This window comes from Rutilus rutilus, assembly GCF_951802725.1.
Source record: "Rutilus rutilus genome assembly, chromosome: 20".
Lineage (NCBI taxonomy): Eukaryota > Metazoa > Chordata > Actinopteri > Cypriniformes > Leuciscidae > Rutilus > Rutilus rutilus.
The window spans coordinates 35,040,968-35,064,503 of record NC_140225.1 but is presented as its reverse complement, the minus strand read 5'-3'; the positions used below and the strand labels follow the sequence as shown (position 1 = coordinate 35,064,503).

Sequence of the window (23,536 nt, the reverse complement as noted above, 5' to 3'; positions counted from 1 at the left end):
TCAATAACCAGACTGATGACTGTGAGATGAATGCTTGAGTATAGAGCAGGAGCGCTCCTCTACACGTGTGTGTGTCCTCACCTGATCTCGATGAGCATGTAGGTGATGCCCAGAGCGAAGGCTCCGGCCAGGTTGATCAGCACAAACGGGTTCATCCTGGGCAGGAGAACGCTGCTCAGCGCCGGGATCAGTCCACACAAACTGCACACACACACACACACACACACACACACACACACACACACACACACACACACACACACACACACACACACGTCTGAGCATCAGCGCTCTGTTTATCACACACACACACGTCTGAGCATCATCACTCTGTTTATCACACATGTGAAGGAGTGAGACGTTCTTACCTTCGGCTCAGATCGGCCACGTGCTCCTGAAGCCAGCTGGTGCTCGCAGCTACACACACACACACACACACACACACACACAGAAAATACTGTACATTTAAAGTGGACTCAAACCTCTTTAGATGTGATGGTGTCTCAGTCACACTGTTTTTCAGGATAAATGTGAATAATAATAATAATAATAATAATAATAATAAAAACAAAACACTTATCAACAAGAATATTAATTTTTACTTTACAGTGTTTTCACACTGTGGGCCGCAAGAGTGCTAGTGGATCGATGTAAACGTTTAGAGAAAAAGAAGTAAAAAAGAATTAATTAATTAATGCTTTTGATTTAAAATAAAAAAAAACTTGTTTTAATTAAATAATGTTGATTTAAATACAAATTATTAAAAAAAATATACATCTAACAGTACAGAACTATAGTGAATAGAAAAGGCTTAAACGTAAACTATTTTTTTTTCAACACAATATTCGACACGTTTATAATATGATTTTTTACAGCATAAATTGAATCTTTATACATGAAAATATATAGCTTGGAAATTACACAAAATACGTAACTGGTGGCAATTGTGTTTCCTAAACGCACAGTAAACTCCCAGAGATGAGTTCACTGCATTCACTCGAGCTGATCCGCTCGGAGAGGAACACACCGGATCATCAGCTCAGACTACACACTTATTTAATGAAGTCGCAGCCTTTTAAGTGCACTAAACCATAGCACACATTAGATTTTAGTTCAGTTAAATGATGATTAAATGTTAACGGGAAACTGTGGTCAACACATCTGCAGAACCGTGCGAGGGTTGATTCACTGAAGTGTAAACGACAGCAGAAGAGCAGGAGTCGGGAAGAGTGTGTGAAGCTAAACTGTGTGAGAAGATCTTACCTTCAGACACGAAGACGAACGGCTTGTTCTTGACAGACAGTAGAGTCAACAGATTGAAAAACAGAGCCACGAATGTTCCCACCAGCAGACGCCCCCTAAACACACACACACACACACACACACACACACACACACACACACACAGATAATGATATTATGTGTTCATTCTGTTACTGAGAGGAAAGAGCAGCACATATTTACATATTCATCTCAATGTGGGCGGAGTCAGGGTGTTCGCTAACATAAATGTGGGCGGAGTCAGGGTGTTCGCTAACATAAATGTGGGCGGAGTCAGTGTGTTCGCTAACATAAATGTGGGCGGAGTCAGGGTGTTTGCAAACTTAAATGTGGGCGGAGTCAGGGTGTTCGCTAACATAAATGTGGGCGGAGTCAGGGTGTTCGCTAACATAAATGTGGGCGGAGTCAGGGTGTTCGCTAACATAAATGTGGGCGGAGTCAGGGTGTTCACTAACATAAATGTGGGAGGAGTCAGGGTGTTCGCTAACATAAATGTGGGCGGAGTCAGGGTGTTCGCTAACATAAATGTGGGAGGAGTCAGGGTGTTCGCTACATAAATGTGGGCGGAGTCAGGGTGTTCACTAACATAAATGTGGGAGGAGTCAGGGTGTTCGCTACATAAATGTGGGCGGAGTCAGGGTGTTCACTAACATAAATGTGGGAGGAGTCCGGGTGTTCGCTACATAAATGTGGGCGGAGTCAGGGTGTTCACAAACTTAAATGTGGGCGGAGTCAGGGTGTTCACTAACATAAATGTGGGAGGAGTCAGGGTGTTCGCTACATAAATGTGGGCGGAGTCAGGGTGTTCACTAACATAAATGTGGGAGGAGTCCGGGTGTTCGCTACATAAATGTGGGCGGAGTCAGGGTGCTCACAAACTTAAATGTGGGCGGAGTCAGGGTGTTCACTAACATAAATGTGGGAGGAGTCAGGGTGTTCGCTACATAAATGTGGGCGGAGTCAGGGTGTTCACTAACATAAATGTGGGAGGAGTCCGGGTGTTCGCTACATAAATGTGGGCGGAGTCAGGGTGCTCACTAACAGTATAATCGCTGGTCACATATTTCTAACTCCTTTATACCCCCAAACAAAGAAAAATAAAGAACTCTGTTGTGAGTATATAAGGCCCTTAATGTGTGTGTGTGTGTGTGTGTGTGTGTGTGTGTGAGAGTGAGTGAGTGAGTGAGTGAGTGAGTGAGTGAGTGAGTGAGTGAGTGTGTTTGTGTGTGTGTGTGTTTTAGTGTGAGTGTGTGTGTCTGTTAGTGTGAGTGTGTGACTGTGTGTGTGTGTGTGTGTGTGTCTGTTAGTATGAGTGTGTGTGTATCTGTTTGTGTGAGTGTGTGTGTGTGTGTGTGTGTGTGTGTGTGTCTGTTAGTCAGAGTGTGTGTGTTCAGTGATGGTTGTACTCACGTGTGAACCTCGGGCTGCTCCACAAAACGCTCAACACTGATAAAGAAGCAACACACAGAAAGAGAATAACTACACACTCATCTGGGAGGTTCAGCTCAATAACTTCATAACATCATGTCCTAATATAATTATTCTCTAATAAACCTGGCTTTGCATATTACAAATATAGTTGGATCTTTAAGTGTTTCTCATGGGGACGTCTGTGAAACACACCTCAGCGATGCACAGGGATTCATTTACGGAGTCACGTGACTGTCAGCTGTAAACTACATGTCTGCTATTGCTTGGACAATTAATACATCCATATTTAATTTAATATTAGGAAAATAATATCCTATTTATTATGTGATAATTACAACATCCTATTTCAAAACTGGAAAACTGATGGTGATGTTTTCTCACAAACATTTTCTCTCAAAATGATGGATGTCATCTTAAACGTGGAAATAAACGTTATTTACATTAGATAAACATGTGATCCAGCGACTTGTTCCACTAGAGAAATGATTTATACAAGCCATAATATATAAAAATATATTCAAATATTGGTAATACTTTACAAGGTCGCATAAATGTTATTCAATGCATTGCCGAACATGAACTATCAATGAGCAATACATTTATACATTTATGATACTAGTAGTTATCATATAAATGTGGTTGTTTATAAAAGAGTACATAATATAACTTTTGATTTTAATAACGCATTAGTAGATATTAAAATGAACATTACCTAAGATTAATAAATGATTTAGAAGTATTTTTCACTGTTAGTTCATATGAACAAATGGAGCCTTATTGTAATATTACCGAAATATATCTATTTTTTATTGCATTGCAAAGTTTATGTGATAGTTTTCTTTTCCTCCTGGACATCTCTCACTCACTGCAGTGAAGCGCTGGGGTAATATTATTATTCTAAACAGTTTCCTGCATTTCGGTGTAATAACAGTGTCCATTATTAAAATGAGCGCACACTCCAGCTTAGGCAGTGATCAAACATCTACAGAACTCCTTTCGGATGATCCCTTCTGTAACTCAGAGATGTGGATGGGAGTAAAGTCACAGACTGACCCTGTAAACGCTGAACACACCGAACGACCCCTGAGGAACACTGACCGCCTGAATAAAGCTTTTGAAGAAACACTTTTGTAAGTTGCGTTGGATAAAAGCATCTGCTAAACGCATAAGCGTGAGGAGGAAACACTGAACCCTCATCAGAAGTGTTGTTGTTGATCACTCGTACGAGTGTGTGTGTGTGTAGATCAGCTGAATGTGGACCTGATCGTCATGATGTCCAGATTCCCACAGCAGGAAATATTGAGCGGATCAAGTTCTGCAGAGACGCAGGATCTCACCTTTCCTTCAGGATGAAGAGCGATCCCAGCTGAACCAGCACAGTGGAGGAGAACACAGCCAGCACTTCACACCGCTCGAAGCTGAGACACACACACACACACACACACACACACACACACACACACACACACACACACACACACACACACACACACACACACACACACACACACACACACACACACACACACACACACACACACACCATTACTGGAGCTGAATCACGCTCACACTCACGCTCACGAACAGATCAACAGAAACAGATCAACTGACACCAAACTGAATCTAACGAGGGTGGAAGTAAGGCTGTGAGGGTCTTTACTGCAGCACTGTATAAAGTCCTAGATCACACACGACTCACAGCTTACAGAACTGCTGCATAAAGTGTTTATGGCACTGGAAAGATGTTTCACAAGCAGAACTAGTTATGTTGACAGTGTGATCTATTGAACACGCTGCACTTCTGCCCCTCACAGCCTTATTTTCATTCCTTTAAAAAGAGACATATGGATCTATCGGCTTCCACAAACCTCAGAGTCACATGGTGTACTTTACAATGCCTTATTCACTATGGTATCAGTAACACCAGCATAAACTCCAAACGCTGTCTTCATGTGTGTCGAGCCATGAGAAGCTTCAACAGAAGTGTGAAGAGAGAGAGCTATCAGACAAATGGTTCTTACCCAAACGAGTAGAGTTGACTGGGCTTCTTCACGGTCACCCAGAAGCTGAGCAGACAGGTGATCAGACTGAGGAGACACCACACATTACACAGAGACTCACACCAGCTAAAACTATTGAACAGTTTTACTGGACTCTTTTATCTGGGGTTTTATTCGTGATGGTCAGCAAGATTCCGTAGCATTAAAGGGATAGTTCACCCAAAAATGAAAATTCTATCATTGTTTACTCACCCTCAAGTTGTTCCAAACCTGTATGAGTTTCTTTGTTCTGCTGAACACAAAGGAAGATATTTGGAAGAACGTTTGTAATCAACAGATCTCGGTCTACAGGAATAGGAATGGGGACCGAGATCTGTTTGGTCACAAACGTTCTTCCAAATATCTTCCTTTGTGTTCAGCAGAACAAAGAAACTCATACAGGTTTGGAACAACTTGAGGGTGAGTAAACAATGATAGAATTTTCATTTTTGGGTGAACTATCCCTTTAAGAGCGACTACGGTAGAGTAGTATGAAAGGCCAAAAATACGATTGGTTGGGGACTTGGTGGATGGGTCAAACAACACAGGACTTTCACCCAGGAGACCGGGATTGTGTCCCGCGGGTCAAGTTTCCTAAACCCAACAGTCCCGTTCCTCTTTTCCTAAACCTAACAGTCCCGTTCTTCTTTCCCTAAACCTAACAGTCCCGTTCCTCTTTTCCTAAACCTAACAGTCCCGTTCCTCTTTTCCTAAACCTAACAGTCCCGTTCTTCTTTCCCTAAACCTAACAGTCCCGTTCCTCTTTCCCTAAACCTAACAGTCCCGTTCTTCTTTCCCTAAACCTAACAGTCTCGTTCTTCTTTCCCTAAACCTAACAGTCCCGTTCCTCTTTTCCTAAACCCAACCGTCCCGTTCTTCTTTTCCTAAACCTAACAGTCCCGTTCTTCTTTTCCTAAACCTAACAGTCCCGTTCCTCTTTTCCTAAACCTAACAGTCCCGTTCCTCTTTTCCTAAACCCAACCGTCCCGTTCTTCTTTTCCTAAACCTAACAGTCCCGTTCTTCTTTTCCTAAACCTAACAGTCTCGTTCTTCTTTCCCTAAACCTAACAGTCCCGTTCCTCTTTTCCTAAACCCAACCGTCCCGTTCTTCTTTTCCTAAACCTAACAGTCCCGTTCTTCTTTTCCTAAACCTAACAGTCTCGTTCTTCTTTCCCTAAACCTAACAGTCCCGTTCCTCTTTTCCTAAACCCAACCGTCCCGTTCTTCTTTTCCTAAACCTAACAGTCCCGTTCTTCTTTTCCTAAACCTAACAGTCCCGTTCCTCTTTTCCTAAACCTAACAGTCCCGTTCCTCTTTTCCTAAACCCAACCGTCCCGTTCTTCTTTTCCTAAACCTAACAGTCCCGTTCCTCTTTTCCTAAACCCAACCGTCCCGTTCTTCTTTTCCTAAACCTAACAGTCCCGTTCTTCTTTTCCTAAACCTAACAGTCTCGTTCTTCTTTCCCTAAACCTAACAGTCCCGTTCCTCTTTTCCTAAACCCAACCGTCCCGTTCTTCTTTTCCTAAACCTAACAGTCCCGTTCTTCTTTTCCTAAACCTAACAGTCCCGTTCCTCTTTTCCTAAACCTAACAGTCCCGTTCCTCTTTTCCTAAACCCAACCGTCCCGTTCTTCTTTTCCTAAACCTAACAGTCCCGTTCTTCTTTCCCTAAACCCAACTGCCCCGTTGTTGTCCCGTGTGTCATGGAAACGTTAGCCCACCCACAACCTTTTAACTTAAGGGGCCGTGTTCATTTCACATAATTCTTCAGTGGGCCCATCACAGAGTTTTCTCGTGCTACTTTTTTTTTTTCTTCCTTACGTGCAACTACTGGAAAGCCCGGATGAGTAATTAGTTGGGTTAGTAAAATAGTAAAATAAAAAGTGCTTTTATAGTAAAATAAAAAGTGCTTGGCACTCGTCCACCACACAACACTCATCGACTAACATGACTTTACATCATTAACATCAGAAACACAAGTGTAAATGTGGAACAAGCTTATATATATATATATATATAGTCTGAATATGAGAAATGACACTTACCTGAAGAGATCGAAGATGGTGAGGTATGTGTATGCGGTCAAGGCTGAAACAGAAGACAGATATAGTGTTCAAAACAGCATTGTGTCACGCACCCATAATGCATGTGGATCAAACCCAGCGTGTCCTTTACAGTGCACTCTCAGACTGAGCTGCAGTCCAAGGCACACTTCAATGGTCATGGAGCGTCTAATGTTAAAGCACCAGTGGATGAAGCTTGGGAAACGGCACTGTGGTTTCCTGAGGGACATCACTGAGACTGGGAGCTCTTCGGCCGTGTGTCCACCAGAGCATTATCTGCCTTTTCAATTGTTTTCAATGAAAAACACAATGAATTGAATCCCGGGAAAAACACACAAAACACATCTAAAACGGGAAAGAGCTTCGAGATTGACTGTATAAATATATTTGACAAGAAATCTGAGGTGTATTTTTACAGACTGCCGAAAGTTACAGAAGAGAGAAGCGAATTAGTCGCTGCGATTCCCAGAAACTGGATCCAGGCAGAGAAAGGAAGATTTGCAGTTTTTATTGTGTGTTAATATGCTGAGTTTAGGGGTAGAAATCAGGAAACCCGATTCCTGCTGCATGTCAATATCCATGACCACTGGATCTTTGGTAAGTTGTAAAGAACACTTCATCGAGTCCAAGCTTTAGTATAAACTGATAATCGTTTGTTTCACTGGCGTTTTCTCAGTTTCTGCTGTTAAATCCAGTCACTCTGCAGCTCTTCTGCCACTCAGTCCGGCTGAGGGAGTGTGTGTGTGTGTGTGTGTGTGTGTGAAACTCACGTCAGTGCATAAACTCTAGTGACAACAACAAGCACTACAGCTGAACAAAATAATTTAAAATAAGAGCCAGAGCAAATACTCTATATTGTATCATCAACACAGCAAACCGGCAGCAAGCGTTTCCCGCTGGATAAAGGAGGCGGGGCTTATTCCGCCATATCATGCCTTGCTCTTCCTCCCATTCATAAGTAATATTAGTGCACCGCCTTTGTATATCAAAAGTCTTTGTCCAAACTCATGCTGACATTTAACCGTTGCTTTTCCCTGCTGAACGTAGTGCATCTCATCATCCCCATTTACACCTGCCATCAGGAAAACAGACTAAAATAAGTATGGAAGTAAAATAATGCCAAATGTTTTTGAAACAAAAGCTTGTTGAATTGCACTACTTGAAAAATTATGCATTGCATTAACCGTGCTTGCATTTTATGGGCTGAAATTCAACAGTTATATATTTAATCTGTGAAGATTTCAATTCAAAACATTTCACACACATTTTCATTATTAAAAATGCAATAATCAATAATCAATATTCCCCCTTCAGATTTCACTTCCAAAATATTCGGTCCGTTTAAAAAATAAAACCTATAATTTCCAGCAGTCCATTTTATTTCTCTTTACAAATCCAGTGGTTTCAAATTAGACATTCACATCCAGGATCTGCAGGAAAAGCAATTTTAAATGACAAAAATGTGTTTGAAATGTTTTGAATTGAAATATTCACAGCTAAAATATACGACCATGTTAAACTTCAGCCCATAAAAATGCAATGCATTAAAAGCAAGCACAGTTAATGTTGTGCATACTATTTAAAGTTGTGCAATTCAACAAGCTTTTCTGTTTCAAAAACATCAATATTTGACTTCCATGAATAAGCACATGATGTGAATCTGATGCTCCAGCGAGTCCTGTATCTCAGTGTGTGTTGAACACATAGACTGTAAAAAAATAGGTTGAACATCAGCCCTAACCCTGCCCTTAAACGCTCGTACGCCAGCGCTGGCTAACGTTCACTACACGGTTCCGCCACAGATCCACGCGCTCCTCTGTTAGAAACACGACACCTGCAATCCTGCGAGACCGAGAGGAATCTGTGAGCGGAGGGAAGTATGGCGTAATGACAGATGATGCATGAATAAACCCGCGCGAGACACAGAATACACACACTCGTGTAGAATACAGCGCTCAGATTAAGGAGACGTGTGTATGTTTACAGAGCTAATCGATGAAGAAGAGGAGCAGATGAAGACGCAGTGGTAAACCAAGCCCGGATCTTTCTCTGAATATTTAATAAGAGCATCCAAACACATCTGATCGTCCTCGAACCCTGACCTTCAGTCGTCTCACTGCGGGCCTCACGGGAGCCGAGCGCCATTAGCATCAGGAGCCGGCTAGCGTCGCTCGAGTATCCGCTTTCTCTGTCGGTAAAGCAGATTTGCAAACTGCAGCGCTCAGCTGTCACTGAGTTCAGGAACACGCATCGAGCGGCTCGGCTCGGGTGTCTGTCGACGCGGCACATTAAAATAACAATAGATCGCTCCAGATGTAAACTAAAAGCTTTATTGACAAACTACAAGCTAACACCTGGCGGGAGGAAGTGGCGAGTCAGAGCGTAAACCGAGACCGAGAGAAAGACTGACGCTCCAATAAACACATCCAAACCTTCCCGTTACACACACACACACACAAACCACAGCAGATCCACAGAGCAGTGCATCATGGGACTTTCAGAGGTCGCAGGGTCATTTTCTGAACGGACGACATGCAGTTTTAACCTGATCTGAAGGACTGAAGAACAAAATGTGTTTGATAAATGAGTTAGTTATTAATATATTGCATTTACTCGTCTCCTATGTTCACAGATTGAGTGAGCGTTAGACGACAGCGAAGAAAAGCAGATCTCTGAATCAATATCCAGCTTTCATTAAAACTCACACTTATTTAGACAATAGAGTAGAGTTATAATGTCAGACATTTATCAGTTACTGGCTTTAATCTGAAGATAATGATGTCCTTATTGCCAGAGAAGCTCCGATATCAACATTAGCCGATACGATAACTCTTTATATCTGAAAGCAGATAACCGATATACTGGCCGATAATCTACATCCAATTTTTAAATAATTTGTGAGCCGGATTAGAAAAACAAAAGTTTCACCATTAATATCCATGTCCCAAACACTCAATTATAATGTTCTCGTTATTACTTTATGTAGCCGATATTACAGACTTGCAGAAGTGAATCACACAAGTGATGTCAATCATATTTCAAGCAGTTTAAACCCATCATGTTGAACAGTGTGAATGTGAAGCGTCTCAGCTGAAGGAAATAATACATTATTTATCGGCTTTAAGATATCGGTCCTGAGGAACATCATGAGGGCGTCACGTCTGACACACAGAGGAGCTGTACACACTGACCACGATGACATGGACGTGTGTGTGTGTGTGTGTGTGTGTGTGTCTCTCTCTCAGCGACCCCTGGAACCGGTCCTGAGAAACATCATGAGGGCGTCACATCTGAGACACACTGATCACGGTTACTGAGAGCTCAATACTGCAGAGGATCAGGTGACTGCACACCGAAGCACATGATGACACGGACGTGTGTGTGTGTGTGTGTGTGTGTGTGTGTGTGGATAGTTTTGTCAGATGAAACGCTGCTGAAAAGAGTTCTTGTGTTCAACCAGTTTGAGTTTGTGTAGTAGAGCAAACTGAGACAGACTTCAGATTCTCTCACACACACACACACACACACACACACACACACACACACACACACACACACACGTCCATGTCATCATGTGATTCAGTGTACAGCTCTACGTCTGATTTATTCATCCCACATTTGACAAACTCTGTGACGTTCGTGTTGAACAGGAACTGATCTAACCCAATCACAGAGCGGAGTGTGTGTGTGTGTGACCTGTGTGGCTCTGAGCATGCTGGGTAACGTGTGTGATCCCTCACCCATGCTGTTGGTGGAGCTGCACCACATCAGCAGACAAGCTGTGCAGACGAGATTCAACACGCCGAACAGGAGGATCCGCCACGACTGAAACACACACACAGTTTCATGAGTGATTTCTCTGATGTTAAGTGTGTGTGTGTGTGTGTGTGTGTGTGTTTCATGAGGCCTGACGGCTGAACTCTGACCCCTACTGTAAGAAACACACACACTGTAACTCACTAAAACTGTTTGCTTCAGATTCCAAGAGCTTGTCAGACTAAAGCAGTGATGTGAGTTTCTGTGTGAGTGCATGTCCTCCACATCACATATTCTCACGCCTCGCTGCTGCACTTCCTTCTGCGTGTTTTGATTAATCACTGCTTTATTGTTTTCCAGTTATCAGTAATATGACCGAATAATGACCGAGTCGAGCTGAATAATGACTGAGTCGAGCGAGTCGAGCCGAATAATGACCGAGTCGAGCCGAATAATGACTGAGTCGAGCCGAATAATGGCCGAGTCGAGCTGAATAATGACTGAGTCGAGCGAGTCGAGCCGAATAATGACTGAGTCGAGCCGAATAATGGCCGAGTCGAGCCGAATAATGACTGAGTCGAGCGAGTCGAGCCGAATAATGACTGAGTCGAGCCGAATAATGGCCGAGTCGAGCTGAATAATGACTGAGTCGAGCGAGTCGAGCCGAATAATGACTGAGTCGAGCCGAATAATGACCGAGTCGAGCTGAATAATGACTGAGTCGAGCCGAATAATGGCCGAGTCGAGCCGAATAATGACTGAGTCGAGCGAGTCGAGCCGAATAATGACTGAGTCGAGCCGAATAATGGCCGAGTCGAGCTGAATAATGACTGAGTCGAGCGAGTCGAGCCGAATAATGACCGAGTCGAGCCGAATAATGACCGAGTCGAGCTGAATAATGACTGAGTCGAGCGAGTCGAGCCGAATAATGGCCGAGTCGAGCTGAATAATGACTGAGTCGAGCGAGTCGAGCCGAATAATGACCGAGTCGAGCCGAATAATGACCGAGTCGAGCTGAATAATGACCGAGTCGAGCCGAATAATGACTGAGTCGAGCCGAATAATGACTGAGTCGAGCCGAATAATGGCCGAGTCGAGCTGAATAATGACTGAGTCGAGCGAGTCGAGCCGAATAATGACCGAGTCGAGCCGAATAATGACTGCTGCTCTGTAGAGCTGCTAATAACTCATCAACTTCACCATATACACTACCGTTCAGAAGTTTGGGGTCAGTATGATTTTTAATGTTTTTAAAAGAAGTCTCTTCTGCTCACCAAGGCTGTGTTTATTTGATAAAAAAAAACAAAAAAACAAAAAAAACAAACAGTAATATTGTGAAATATTATGACAATTTAAAATGACTGTTTTCTATTTTAATATATTTTAAACTGTAATTTATTCCTGTGATCAAAGCTGAATGTTCAGCATCATTACTCCAGTCTTCAGTGTCACATGATCCTTCACAAATCAGTATAATATGATGATTTGATTATCAAGAAACATTTATGATTATTATCAGTGTTGGAAACAGTCGTGTACAAATTTTTTTCAAACTTCTTTAATGAATAGAAAGTTCAAAAGAACAGCATTTATTTAAAATAGAATATTTTGTAACATTATAAATGTCTTTACTGTAACTTTTGGTCAGTTTCACTCGTCCTTGATGAATAAAAGTATTGATTTATTTTATTTATTTCACCCAAAAATAAAATAAAAATTCTTACTTCAAGCTTCTGAACGGTAGTGTTTAAAGTTACAGAAGCTTTCTATTTCAGATAAATGCTGTTCTTTTGAACTTTCTATTCATCAAAACATCATGAAATAAAACTGTAAAAAACTGTTTTCAACACTGATAATAATCATAAATGTTTCTTGAGCATCAAATCATCATATTAGAGTGATTTGTGAAGGATCATGTGTCACTGAAGACTGGAGTAATGATGCTGAACATTCAGCTTTGATCACAGGAATAAATTACAGTTTAAAGGTATAGTGGAGGATTTTCTTTTTCCGGGTGGATCATCAAGACTATTGGTCCTCCTAAGTGTCAATCATTCTGGTGATATGTTTACGTAAGGCCGTCGCACGTGCTCGTCCCTAGGTAGTGTTCGCTTTCTGCGCATGCGCACTTTCAGGTGTATGTGTGTGGTGAGCCGTTTATATACTGTCTATGGTGGTGAGCTACGGTTTCAGCCATTCCTTTGAAAATGTCTGAGGGTCGCAAGAGAAAAAGTCTACGAGGAGTATGAGAAGAAGAGAAAGGCCGCAGAGGAAAGAAAGACCAGAGTGTTTTGGGGAGAATAGCGTGCGCTAAAAGCACAGGCTGGGCTTCCCACTGATGCCTCAGTCGTGAAGTTTCTACTCGACAGGTAAAGTTTGGCTATTTGGAGAAATCCATTTAAAATCACTGTTAGTAAAAGTTAATGTAAGCTATGATTAGCTGGTGCACACGTGTAACAGGCGTTCCTCTCGGGAGCAGGTAGAGTGTTGAGCATGTGCATTTTTTCAAAAAGTGGAGAGGGCGGTTCTTTTCTAAAATTCTGGAAAATCCTCCACTATACCTTTAAAATATATTAAAATAGAAAACAGTCATTTTAAATTGTCATAATATTTCACAATATTACTGTTTTTTTTTTATTGTTTTTTTATCAAATAAACACAGCCTTGGTGAGCAGAAGAGACTTCTTTTAAAAACATTACAAATCTTACTGACCCCAAACTTCTGAACGGTAGTGTGTATATATATATATATATATATATATATTAGGGGTGCGGGAAAAATCTATTCATAAATGAATCGCGATTCTATCTTCTAAAAGTGATTTTCTCAAGTGTTGCACTTCTTTAACTTCTTTAACGTCGCAGTACTACTCAAAGTTACTCACAGTTATTGATGTTAATCACAATAATGAAAACAAATGGGATCATCAGATGTGTAACTATAAACATTCATTCTTAAAGGGGCAGCAGCCTCATAAACCGCTACGCTTCATTAATGTTCATACAAAAAACTCTTATAATTTTTATCTTCAATATGAATTAATTTATATTAAATTCATAGATTATACACACAGGGTTTTATTTTTTACTTGTGGTTAATTGCGGTAGTAGGGCAGGGAAAGAGTAAGTTTATTTAATTTTTATATATTTTGTCTATTGTTTGTAAATATGCTTCTTTGTTCCTATCTTTAACATAACTAAATTAAATATAATAACCTGCCTTGCATTATTACAGAAGACTGTGTGTAAGAGTGCAGTCCGCTTAAAGGGCTTTTGTTTTGTAATATTGGTTTGACTAAAATGGGAAGAAAAACTAAATAAATGTCAAGGTTACGCTTTAATTCAGATGGACTTTCTTCCCTTCTAGACCAATCAAACTGCAGGAACTAAACCGTAACCTACAACCAGCTCTACACACATATCGAATCGAAATTTACATAAAAATCAAGAATCGATTTGAAGCGAATTGTGAGGAACCAAAGATTCCCAGCCCTGATATAACAGATCATTAACTGATGGATTCTGCAACATTGAACACTAAACTGAAGAGATCTGAATAACGACACTCGTGTTTTTACATCTGAATGATGAAGTGTGTGTGATGAAGTGAAGCGCGTGTGTGTGTGATGAAGTGAAGCGTGTGTGTGTGTGTGTGTGTGTGATGAAGTGAAGCGTGTGTGTGTGTGTGCGTGTGTGATGAAGTGAAGCGTGCGTGTGCGCGTGTGTGTGTGTGTGTGTGTGTGTGTGTGATGAAGTGTGTGTGTGTGTGTGTGTGTGTGTGTGTGTGATGAAGTGAAGCGTGCGTGCGCGTGTGTGTGTGTGTGTGTGTGTGATGAAGGACTCACCCGCCGGTCAGACGTCACCAGGCTGAACTCCTGCGCACACTTGCCCAGCACCGAGCGATGGGTTTTGCGGAAGGGATGAATGGTGCCCTGATGATGGACAGATCAGATCAGAGAAAAATACATTACCCACAATCCCCACACACACCGTTACCGTGGAAATAGTGTTCGGTGAACTCCCATGTGATCGTTTGGGTCAGTGCGATGAGTTTATTACTTTGTTTGGAAATAAATTAATACTTTTATTCATCAAGGATGCATTAAATTGACCAAGAGTGACAGTTGAGACATTTATAATGTTACAAAAGATTCTATTCTTGTTTCTGGAAATCGTGTTGTGTGAGGAAATGATCACTTAAAATATAATTAATTATTTAAATTAAAACTTTTTATACTTAATACATAAAAACTTTTTTGAAAAAACTAAACAAGTGCTTCAAATCCAAAAACTTAGCAAAAGTTTTCACGATATTTTCCCTTTAACGTGAACATTAATAACGCGTGACGTCACGTGATGTTATGATGAGCTTCACATCATATTTCACGCACAATAACGTTAGTTATATGACCATAAATGAGTCTTACCAGCACATATGTGTCAGTCTCGTGCTTCTTTCTGTGCCCTGGAGCATCTGAAGATGAAGATGAAGATGAAACACAGTTACTGATATTTCACACACAGTCTGAGAGAAACAGCCTGAGGGAGACTCTCACCCGAGTCCTTGATGCCGATCACGTCCAGCACCACCATGTCAGGCTTATCCGACGGCGACACTTTCCTCTCGGTGACCCCAGACGGCACTACATCGGGCTTATTGCTCAGTTTCCTGCCATAATAATCAGAAACATGACTGTGATATGGGTTATTATGAGCCATAACTGACGTGGACGAGCCGTCCAGCGCCATCTTTACTTCCGCGGAACGTCCTACGTCACGACCTGATCACGTGATGCTTCACGAAAGCCAATCACAGCGCTGCGTGCTAGTTATTTACTCGGTATAACTACTTTATAAAATAAAAATGAAATGAGAGAGAATAAAAGAGAATAGAGAATAAAAACACAGAGGTATTTTGGTAACACTTTACAATAAGGTTCATTAGTTAATGTGTCAACCAACATGACCTAACCATGAGCAATACATTTGTTACTGTATTAGTTCATCTTTGTTAACATTAGTTGGTAATTTTTTAAGTTACCAAACGACGTTTATTTTAATAAAATGAATGTAATTGATGAACGTGACCAGGATTAACTGTTAAATTTTCTGATTTAACTTTATTATTTATAAATTTGCGTGACTTTATATTTGACAGGAGTAACGCCGGAAATTGCGTCACTGCAGTATCTGCGCATGCGTGACTCTGTCCTCTAGTTCACAGCGGTTAGCTGCTGTAAAGCGCGCAGTAGTGTTTACTTTTACACGAACTGAATTCATATTCATATTCATCACTGTATAATTCGCTTGTTGACGATGGCAGGAACTCTGGCGCGTAAAGCCGTGGATCATCTCCGCAGTAAAGAGTTCAGAGAGTATCTCATGAGGTCAGTCATTGTGTTTCTCAATAGCGCTGAGGTAAATAATGTCGATGTTTGAGAGTTATTAAACCGGAATGCAGTGAAATTACTCGCAGCCTCACACACAGACTGTTGTTATGCTCATAATAAACAGAAAACTGCAGTTTATCGTGTGAAGGACACGAGCTGCAGTTCCGCGGTGAACCTCCAGGCGGCGCCAGATCCGCGTCATCACCGCGTCATAACAACAGCAGTCCAGAGTCCAGCTGACACACTGATGCTCACGAGCACTCTATCATTATGTCAAGCTGTATTTTACGGGTTTTATTTCATTATAAACCGCGCAGGACATTATTGCTCTCACACGTCAATCTCTGCATATTCACGTTGTTACTATATTTTCATTCCAGAGGTTTAACGCCAGGAATGTGTCTCCTTATCGACTTCTGATGTTACGACACAATAAAACTTTAACCTGTTACTGTCTTCTGGTTATAGATCTGGACTAGGGTCGGTCTCTTTCTAAAGAGACACTCAGCAGAAGTGAAAATAGAAGTAGTAAAGCAAATGTGCTGAACTAAACATTTTTGTTTTAATCAAAATATTTATTTTACAAAATAATTTGGATTCTAAAATTGCTAGAAAATCAAAGCCTATTGTAAGTTTTAAAGTTGCAATGTTCAATTTCAAAACAGTTTTCACAGGATATATTTTGAGTGTTTAAACTTTGGTATGTTCACACAACACCATTCTCACCTGAAAGTGGAAAGCTTTTAAAGCTTTTTGGCTGTTCGTTTACAGTGATGTCGTGTGCATGTTCACTCTTGCATATTCCCAGAGCCCGTCTACGCCTGGCCACTCCCTATGAAGTGCTATTGTGCCGAATTGTGGTTGTAGTTCCACCAGAGCTCCACTGGGGGCGATCGCCCATGAGTGCAGAATGAATGGGAGTCTATGGGGCTAGACGGCTAAATGTGTCTCTTTCACCCGATTGCCGTTGAGAAATCTCAGATTCGATTGTAGGTTTTGCAAGTTCAACATGGGTTATAGGTCGAAAGCTGAATGAACGAGTACTTATGTCCTTTCGATTTCTTACAGGTTGAGTTGTTGTTGCCCATAACACGCTAGCATTCTGCTAATGAACGCTGATTGGTCAGTGAAGGACTGATTACGACTAGAGATACTGCTTGATGGTCTTTTAAAACAACAAAACAAAAGTGTCAGCTGTGTGTGTTTGCCTGTGTCAGCTGTGTTGTGTGTTTACCTGTGTCAGCTGTGTTGTGTGTTTGCCTGTGTCAGCTGTGTGTGTTTGCCTGTGTCAGCTGTGTGTTTAGTGTTTACCTGTGTCAGCTGTGTTGTGTGTTTGCCTGTGTCAGCTGTGTGGTGTGTTTGCCTGTGTCAGCTGTGTGGTGTGTTTGCCTGTGTCAGCTGTGTGTGTTTGCCTGTGTCAGCTGTGTGTGTTTGCCTGTGTCAGCTGTGGTGTGTGTTTGCCTGTGTCAGCTGTGTGTGTTTGCCTGTGTCAGCTGTGTGTGTTTACCTGTGTCAGCTGTGTGTGTTTGCCTGTGTCAGCTGTGTGTGTGTTTGCCTGTGTCAGCTGTGTGTGTTTGCCTGTGTCAGCTGTGTTGTGTGTTTGCCTGTGTCAGCTGTGTGTGTTTGCCTGTGTCAGCTGTGTGTTTAGTGTTTACCTGTGTCAGCTGTGTGTTTAGTGTTTACCTGTGTCAGCTGTGTTGTGTGTTTGCCTGTGTCAGCTGTGTTGTGTGTTTAACTGTGTCAGCTGTGTGTGTTTGCCTGTGTCAGCTGTGTGTGTTTGCCTGTGTCAGCTGTGGTGTGTGTTTACCTGTGTCAGCTGTGTTGTGTGTTTGCCTGTGTCAGCTGTGTGTTTAGTGTTTACCTGTGTCAGCTGTGTGTTTAGTGTTTACCTGTGTCAGCTGTGTTGTGTGTTTACCTGTGTCAGCTGTGTTGTGTGTTTGCCTGTGTCAGCTGTGTGTGTTTGCCTGTGTCAGCTGTGTGTGTTTGCCTGTGTCAGCTGTGGTGTGTGTTTACCTGTGTCAGCTGTGTTGTGTGTTTGCCTGTGTCAGCTGTGGTGTGTGTTTACCTGTGTTAGCTGTGTGTGTTTAGTGTTTACCTGTGTCAGCTGTGTGTGTTTGCCTGTGTCAGCTGTGTGGTGTGTTTGCCTGTGTCAGCTGTGTGGTGTGTTTGCCTGTGTCAGCTGTGTGTGTTTGCCTGTGTCAGCTGTGTGTGTTTGCCTGTGTCAGCTGTGTTGTGTGTTTGCCTGTGTCAGCTGTGTGTGTTTACCTGTGTCAGCTGTGTGTGTTTACCTGTGTCAGCTGTGTTGTCGATGCCTTTTTAAATTACTAGACAAATTATATCCTGAGAAAAGTGGATTTTGAGGGGTATAGCGCCATAGACCTCCATTCATTCTGCACTCGTCCTGTGAGCGCCCTCATGTGGAGCCAGAGTGGAACTGCACTCGTCCTGTGAGCGCCCTCATGTGGAGCCAGAGTGGAACTGCACTCGTCCTGTGAGCGCCCTCATGTGGAGCCAGAGTGTAACTGCACTCGTCCTGTGAGCGCCCTCATGTGGAGCCAGAGTGGAACTGCACTCGTCCTGTGAGCGCCCTCATGTGGAGCCAGAGTGGAACTGCACTCGTCCTGTGAGCGCCCTCATGTGGAGCCAGAGGGGAACTGCACTTGTCCTGTGAGCGCCCTCATGTGGAGCCAGAGTGGAACTGTGACCAGTTCAGAAGCCGGAAGTTTACTGAGAGTGGAAGTTCTCCCCTTATTAGACATTCTCTGATATTACGTGTTCTGTGGGGTGACGCCGCCACCTACTGGCCTGACATGCATAATACAGCCTTCTTAGTGATTTTCGCACATCCGTGTGAGCGGGATTGTTTTGACAACGTTGTCTCTGTTTTCAGTACATTGTTTTCATGTAAACATACCCTAAAACAAAAGGCCATATAAAGCGGGACGTTGACAGTAAACAGGCTGATTCATTCCCCAGGGAATTTACAGAGTTTCCTTTAGTAAATCATCTTAGGGAACGTTTACTTGACAACGATGAACTAAAAACGGAAATGTTTTTCACGTACGAGCGACAACATTGTCAAATTGATCCTCGTTTTCGCGGATCCGCGAAAACGACTAGAATGGCGGTGTTCTGCTGCCAGGCCAGTAGGTGGCGTTGAAGCACTATAGACTGAACATGTAACACGCATGTGCATGACATCACCGTCTTCACAGATTTGCGTTTTTGTTGTTTACATGGAGACGAAAACAATATCGTTTTCAAAAACTTGCACTTTGAAAACCATTTTTAAAAGTTTGCGTTTCCCAAAACACTGTTGTCGTGTAAATGAACGGCCAAAACGCATAAAATGTTTTAGTCTTTAGGGGAAAACGCTGTTGTGTAAACGGCCCTGAGGAGAAGTGTTACTGTAAAGCCAGTTCTTCTCTCTGTGATTATTTTGAACAACCAGACACTTGATATTGTACATTGCTGATCTTCTATGAATATGTTTTAACCTCTTGTTCCCGCCGGATCTGCTCTTCCCGTGGGATCGTCCCCTCAGCACGGTAAGTCCTCAGCATTATGATATCTTATTATTATTATTATTATTAATATTATTATGATCATTATTCTGTCTCCTGCCCCCTCAGCACTTCTGGGGTCCGGTGGCCAACTGGGGTTTGCCCATCGCTGCCATCAGTGACATGAAGAAGAGTCCCGAGATCATCAGCGGCCGGATGACCTTCGGTAAGAGCTGGACAATATTCTGATGTTCTGATCCAATCCAATCACAGTGTGCAACAGACAGGCTCTGTAAGGTCAAAGGTGAACTCTGGCTCTGTTTCTCCAGCTCTGACCTGCTACTCGCTGCTGTTCATGCGCTTCGCCTATAAGGTCCAGCCGAGGAACTGGCTTCTGTTCGCCTGCCACCTGACCAATGAGACGGCCCAGCTCATCCAGGGCAGCAGACTCATCCGATACAAGTACGGTTATTACCCTCGTGTACTGCTTACTGTAAATCCAGACTCATCCGATACAAGTACGGTTATTACCCTCGTGTACTGCTTACTGTAAATCCAGACTCATCCGATACAAGTACGGTTATTATCCTCGTGTACTGCTTACTGTAAATCCAGACTCATCCGATACAAGTACGGTTATTACCCTCGTGTACTGCTTACTGTAAATCCAGACTCATCCGATACAAGTACGGTTATTATCCTCGTGTACTGCTTACTGTAAATCCAGACTCATCCGATACAAGTACGGTTATTATCCTCGTGTACTGCTTACTGTAAATCCAGACTCATCCGATACAAGTACGGTTATTACCCTCGTGTACTGCTTACTGTAAATCCAGACTCATCCGATACAAGTACGGTTATTATCCTCGTGTACTGCTTACTGTAAATCCAGACTCATCCGATACAAGTACGGTTATTATCCTCGTGTACTGCTTACTGTAAATCCAGACTCATCCGATACAAGTACGGTTATTATCCTCGTGTACTGCTTACTGTAAATCCAGACTCATCCGATACAAGTACGGTTATTACCCTCGTGTACTGCTTACTGTAAATCCAGACTCATCCGATACAAGTACGGTTATTATCCTCGTGTACTGCTTACTGTAAATCCAGACTCATCCGATACAAGTACGGTTATTATCCTCGTGTACTGCTTACTGTAAATCCAGACTCATCCGATACAAGTACGGTTATTATCCTCGTGTACTGCTTACTGTAAATCCAGACTCATCCGATACAAGTACGGTTATTATCCTTGTGTACTGCTTACTGTAAATCCAGACTCATCCGATACAAGTACGGTTATTACCCTTGTGTACTGCTTACTGTAAATCCAGACTCATCCGATACAAGTACGGTTATTATCCTCGTGTACTGCTTACTGTAAATCCAGACTCATCCGATACAAGTACGGTTATTATCCTCGTGTACTGCTTACTGTAAATCCAGACTCATCCGATACAAGTACGGTTATTACCCTCGTGTACTGCTTACTGTAAATCCAGACTCATCCGATACAAGTACGGTTATTACCCTTGTGTACTGCTTACTGTAAATCCAGACTCATCCGATACAAGTACGGTTATTACCCTTGTGTACTGCTTACTGTAAATCCAGACTCATCCGACACAAGTACGGCCTGTAAGTGTGCAACGGGTCGCAGTTGACCGTGATCTGTACGGATCGAAATTTAACCATCATGGAGTGAAAGTTTATCATTTGTACGTGTTTTAAACCCGCCTCTGCGAGTGTTCTCTCGGTTCTGTCGTCAGTGAACAGGAAGAAACCGGATGTTTGTCAGTTATTGGTCTTAAAGTTACAGTAGCCTAATATTCCTGCTGTTCTCTGTCATTAATGTTAATAAAACAACAATACAGCTTTAACAAAGATTAAACTATATTTAATTTCTACAGTGAACAAATAGTGTTATTTTACATTTAGGCTTAATTATTAATTTCTGTACCTGATTATTACAGTTAGACTTTGTAACTTTGTTATTTAGTGTTCATCTCTGCTTGTAATGTGTGTTTGTTCTTATTTTATTACTGACTGTTCACTTGAACTTTATCAGTAAGGCTAGTAGTTTTTACTGTGGTGTCGAAAAATACCACATATATATATATTTCCAATTTTTTTTTTGCTGACCTGAAAAATGATCCGTGTCTCAAAAACCGTAAATGATCCGAACCGTGTATTTTGTGATGTGTTGCACCTCTAACGACCTGTTATCATCATCATCTAATGCTTACTGTAAATACATGATCAGCCAGTTTGTGCGTGAGTTCAGGCTGGTCTGGGTCAGTACAGTACTGGTGCAGTAATGCTGTGTGTTCCTCTTCCTCAGCATGGAGAAGAAGACGGCCAAATGATGAGGTTTCAGCGGCTCCTTCCCCTCGGCCTCTTCAGATCAAACATCTCTTCTGGTTTAATGCAAATAAATAATCATAGATGATCCGTTTTATGCAGTTTTCTGTCTCTGTTACACAAGCCTTACAACACAGTCACGAAGGTTATCGTTTGTATGTAATGTAGAAATATTTGATTAATTTATTTCCATTCATTATGAAATCAGTGTGTTTAAAAATTAATTATGGAGAAAATAAAATAAAAAAACTAATAATGCTTTTGCTGTTTTTGACTGACTATTCTTTCATCATTCTACTTATCCATCATCCATCCTTTCATCATTCCTTCCATCCATCCATCCATATCATTCTATATATCTATCGTTCTATCTTTATTGTTCTGTCCATCCATATCTATCTATCCATATCTATCTATCATATAAACAACACACGCACTCTTTTTGCTACTGTAGAGAGACTGATAACCCCCCCAAGCCAGATTCCCAGTGAAATGCTCTCAGACAGCAAGTGCAGTGAGTTTGCTTCTTTCTTCTTCTGATCACAATAATATCAGAAAGGTGATCAGCACATCCTTGACTTGCGCTGGGGTCAGACAGATCAGACCACCTGAGAAAGTAGTTACTATGTCTGACTTCAAAGAAATTGATGGCAAAATTTTGGAAGAAACCGTACAGCGCCTTAAAACATCAACCTGCGCTCTTGACACACTTCCCACATCATTTTTCAAAAGTGTGTTAAACAGTTTAGAAGTAGATCTTCTAGAAGTGGTAAATGCCTCACTTCTCTCTGGGAGTTTTCCAAACTCCCTGAAAGCTGCAGTTGTCAAGCCCCTCCTGAAAAAGAGCAATCTGGATAAGACCATATTAAGCAACTATAGACCGATCTCAAATCTTCCTTTCATAGGCAAGATCATTGAAAAAGTTGTCTTCAATCAGCTGAACAAATTCTTGAGCTTGAATGGATCCTTTGACCATTTTCAATCTGGTTTCCGACCGCACCACAGCACAGAGACAGCGCTCATAAAGATAATAAACGATATCCGCTTAAATACTGATTCAGGCAAATTATCAGTGCTGGTGCTACTCGACCTCAGTGCTGCATTTGACACTGTCGATCATAACATACTTCTGGACAGGCTGGAAAACTGGGTGGGGCTTTCTGGGATAGTCCTAAAATGGTTCAGGTCATACTTAGATGGGAGAGGTTATTATGTGAGTATAGGAGACCATAAGTCTGAGTGGACATCCATGACATGCGGAGTCCCTCAAGGCTCAATTCTTGCGCCACTCCTGTTCAACCTGTATATGCTCCCAATGAGCCAAATAATGAGAAAGAACCAAATTTCCTACCACAGCTATGCAGACGACACACAGCTCTACTTAGCCCTATCGCCTAACGATTACAGCCCCATTGACTCCCTGTGCCAATGCATTGATGAAGTCAACAGTTGGATGTGCCAAAACTTTCTTCAGTTAAACAAAGACAAAACTGGGGGGTATTCCAGAAAGCAGGTTATGTGACATACCCGGGTATGTTTAAGAGTAAGTAAGCGGATAACCTCAACTTTCGGTTCCAAAAACGGAGGTAACTTTCTGGGTATGTATGTAACCATAGGAACTCACTCTCTGAAGATAACCTGCTCGGTAGCAGGTTATGTTCCAGGGTTAGTTTGTTTCAGAGAGGTGACGGAGCATGGCGTGCC

General features: G+C 42.0%; 2 protein-coding genes across 3 annotated transcripts in view; one reads left to right on the top strand and one right to left on the bottom strand.

Annotated features, from left to right (window-relative positions):
• Positions 1 to 15,376, bottom strand: part of slc30a6 (solute carrier family 30 member 6) — a 20,972-nt gene extending 5,596 nt beyond the window's left edge. The window contains exons 1-11 of the mRNA XM_084391501.1: positions 15,126 to 15,376; positions 14,997 to 15,043; positions 14,415 to 14,501; positions 10,554 to 10,638; positions 6,796 to 6,838; positions 4,734 to 4,799; positions 4,050 to 4,130; positions 2,692 to 2,727; positions 1,264 to 1,358; positions 369 to 417; positions 82 to 201 (exon numbers count right to left, since the gene is read on the bottom strand). Coding sequence (XP_084247627.1) covers positions 82 to 201; positions 369 to 417; positions 1,264 to 1,358; positions 2,692 to 2,727; positions 4,050 to 4,130; positions 4,734 to 4,799; positions 6,796 to 6,838; positions 10,554 to 10,638; positions 14,415 to 14,501; positions 14,997 to 15,043; positions 15,126 to 15,318 — 902 coding nt within the window. The 5' untranslated portion in view covers positions 15,319 to 15,376. The remainder of the gene's footprint in view (positions 1 to 81; positions 202 to 368; positions 418 to 1,263; positions 1,359 to 2,691; positions 2,728 to 4,049; positions 4,131 to 4,733; positions 4,800 to 6,795; positions 6,839 to 10,553; positions 10,639 to 14,414; positions 14,502 to 14,996; positions 15,044 to 15,125) is intronic.
• Positions 15,377 to 15,755: 379 nt separating this feature from the next.
• Positions 15,756 to 22,092, top strand: mpc1 (mitochondrial pyruvate carrier 1). Of its 2 annotated transcripts, none has more exons than XM_084391503.1 (4): positions 15,756 to 15,960; positions 19,592 to 19,688; positions 19,792 to 19,924; positions 21,813 to 22,092. In XM_084391503.1, the coding sequence occupies exons 1-4, from the start codon at positions 15,886 to 15,888 to the stop codon at positions 21,835 to 21,837; spliced, it is 330 nt and encodes a 109-aa protein (XP_084247629.1). In that variant the 5' UTR covers positions 15,756 to 15,885; the 3' UTR covers positions 21,838 to 22,092. The 2 variants fall into 2 exon arrangements, with proteins under 2 accessions (XP_084247629.1, XP_084247628.1); XM_084391502.1 differs by lacking the exon at positions 15,756 to 15,960 and adding an exon at positions 18,547 to 19,507.
• Positions 22,093 to 23,536: the final 1,444 nt, after the last annotated feature.

What these genes read in the sequence shown, in the direction of transcription:
- mpc1 (XM_084391503.1), top strand. Translation starts at nt 15,886, where the DNA reads ATGGCAGGAACTCTGGCGCGTAAAGCCGTGGATCATCTCCGCAGTAAA. An exon ending in GAGAGTATCTCATGAGGTCA is followed by an intron (nt 15,961 to 19,591) that starts GTCATTGTGTTT and finishes CTGCCCCCTCAG; the next exon opens with CACTTCTGGGGTCCGGTGGC. An exon ending in CAGCGGCCGGATGACCTTCG is followed by an intron (nt 19,689 to 19,791) that starts GTAAGAGCTGGA and finishes CTGTTTCTCCAG; the next exon opens with CTCTGACCTGCTACTCGCTG.